Here is a 2615-nt window from a genome sequence, read left to right as displayed (position 1 = left end):
CCTACTTCTGTAGTGATACTGCCTCAGAAACCCAAGGAGGGGTCGCTATGAGTCGCGTTTGACTCGACGGCACATAACAACAACATCAACAACAGGCACCTCACCAACTTCCCAGGTCCAGTCATATCTCTTTATCTTTGCTGAAGCTGTTTCTGCTACTTATGCTACCCAACTTGCTCACCTTCTCCCAGGTCCTAGTCTCTCTTTTCTTTGAGCTTCCTGAGATCTGACAGTGGGACCCACATGCCTTTGGCTTTAATCACTCCCTGTCCCACACTATTCATTGTCTACTTCCCAGAGGGATGTCTCATTATCCATTTAGATTGCCTAAGGCATTTGACTGCTAACCAGGAGGCTGGAGGTTCAAATCAACCAGCCACTCCTCAGAAGGAAGATTGGGCAATCTACTTCCATAGAGACACCACCTCGAAAACCCAAGGAGGGGTCGCTATGAGTGGAAATTAACTCTACGAGAGTGAGTTTTTTTAATACAGAACTCCCCATGTTCTTACTACAGGGAAAGAAAGGTATGAGTTGAAAATGGTTGATGGGTTGAGGAAGACTTCAGTAATTGTCTGAGAGATCTGATCAAAAGGCAAAATCAGAGCAGCAGCTTGTGCAAATTCTTGGAAATAAATATTTGAATTATTGATAAAAATATTTTAGCAAAATTTTTCTGAGTGTTTGCTTTAAATTGGAGGAAATTCGGGCCCAAAGAGAAATGTTCCATAATACATGTGGAGAAATCAACTGTCCTCTTTCCACTAGGAAATGGGAGGGAAAAACAGAAGGCTGAAGGGACATCTTTGGATAAAATGTAATAATGGTATTTCAGGTACTGTGAGAGGTGAGGGGAGAGGAGAAATGAAGGGAGCATTTTAGGAATTTCCATCATTACAAACTTTCCATTTAGACACCCATCAGCTTCCATGAAACTCAGGTAGTCCTTGGGACTGTGGGCATTCTAGAAGGTGGCCTGGATGGAGCCTCCAGCTTTCCAGACACTAACTGTGTCAGAAAAGAAGATGATGTTGAAGTAGTCATTGGCCCACAGATCACTGAGGATAGCACCCATGGCTTTCGCAGTCTGTGGGCTATGGATGAGGTGAAGACTTAAGGTCTATAAGATCAAAGGGCTCTTTATGTACAAGGCAATAAGGTCTATGTATTGTATTTAAATTTAAATGTAAATTCCTTAAACTTAAATAAAAATTAAAGATTAAGTTCTTCACTTTCAGTAGCCATGTTTCAAGTGTTTGATAGCCACATATGGCTAGTGGCTACCATATAGGACAGCACCAAATTTTAGAATATTTTCATCATCAATAAGGTTTTACTGGACAGTGCTGGTCTAAAAGGTTTATGCTCTATTCTTTCAGAGCTCTAGTAACCACGTGTTCTTTGGTTCCTGGACCCCATGACCTAAGATTCAATGATTCCAAGATTCTGAAATTTAAGAGTTTTATGATTTTAGATCTTTATAGGTGCCTTCCATGCCTTGGTTCTGTTCCATCTAACCTGTTCTATCACACCTTCTGTTTCTGCCAGACTAATCTTCTCATGAACCCCTAGAAAATCCAATTTCCATCTGTCTTCATAATTTTATTCTTGGTGTGGTCTTCAGATAGAGTACCCTCCTACTTCCCCTTTACTTATTGATATCTTCACTGTTCTTTCAGTTGATCATTCTCCAGGAAGCCTTTCTTTGAGTTGCCTACTCTGACTCATGCCCTGTTCACCCAGATATTTCCAGTTCCAGAATGTTCTCTGATTGTCTTATGGTAGAATATTTTCATTTTCCATCCAGATACGGAGCTCTGTGAGAACAGGGTGTGTTGTTGTTGTTGTTGTCGTTAGATGCCGCCAAGTTGTCTCCAACTCCTAGCAACCCTATGCACAGCAGAACGAAAGACTGCCCAGTTCCACGCCAGCTCCATGATCCCTGCTATACTTGAGCCCATCACCACAGCCACTTGTTGAGGGCCTTCCCCTCCTTCGTTAACCCTCCAGCTTACCAAGTATGACATCCTTCTCCAGGGAATGGTCACTTCTTACAACATGACCAAAGTAGGGGAGACGAAGTCTGGCCATTCTTGCTTCCAAGGAGCATTCAGCTGCACTTCCTCCAGGACAGATTTGTTAGATCTTTTAGCAGTTCATGGTACTTTCAACATTCTTCACCAGCACCACAACTCAAAAGCATCAAATTTCTTTGGTCTTCCTTATTCATTGTCCAGCTCTCACATGCATATGAGGCAATTGAAAATACCATAGCTTGTGTCAGGTGCACCTTAGTCCTCAAGGAAACATATTTGCTCTTTAGCACTTGAAAGAGATACTTTGTAGCCAATTTTCCCAGTGCTATATGTCATCTGATGTCCTGACAGCTGCTTCCATTGGCACTGATTGTAGAACCAAGTAATGTGAACTCTTTGACAACTTCAATTTTTCACCCATTTATTGTGATGCTACTTATAAGTCCAGTTCTGAGAATTTTTGTTTTCTTTCTATTGAGATGCAATCCATACTGCAGACTGTATTCTTCAATCTTCATCAGTAAGTGCTTCAGGTCTTCTTCACTTTCAGCAGGCACAGTTGTGTCATCACCGTATCAC

The 2615-nt window shown here is 41.8% G+C and overlaps 1 protein-coding gene across 1 annotated transcript in view; it reads right to left on the bottom strand.

Annotated features, from left to right (window-relative positions):
* ITIH6 (inter-alpha-trypsin inhibitor heavy chain family member 6) overlaps positions 1-2615 on the bottom strand; it is a gene marked incomplete at its 3' end in the record, with an annotated part of 83682 nt that overhangs the window by 2399 nt on the left and 78668 nt on the right. The window contains 1 exon segment of the mRNA XM_007958448.1: positions 903-1087. Coding sequence (XP_007956639.1) covers positions 903-1087 — 185 coding nt within the window.

This window comes from Orycteropus afer, unplaced genomic scaffold, assembly GCF_000298275.1.
Source record: "Orycteropus afer afer isolate SDZICR_OR568_19922 unplaced genomic scaffold, OryAfe1.0 scaffold00980, whole genome shotgun sequence".
NCBI classification, from domain to species: Eukaryota; Metazoa; Chordata; class Mammalia; order Tubulidentata; family Orycteropodidae; genus Orycteropus; species Orycteropus afer.
The sequence above is the reverse complement of the archived record's forward strand: the minus strand, read 5'-3'. Positions and strand labels throughout refer to the sequence as shown.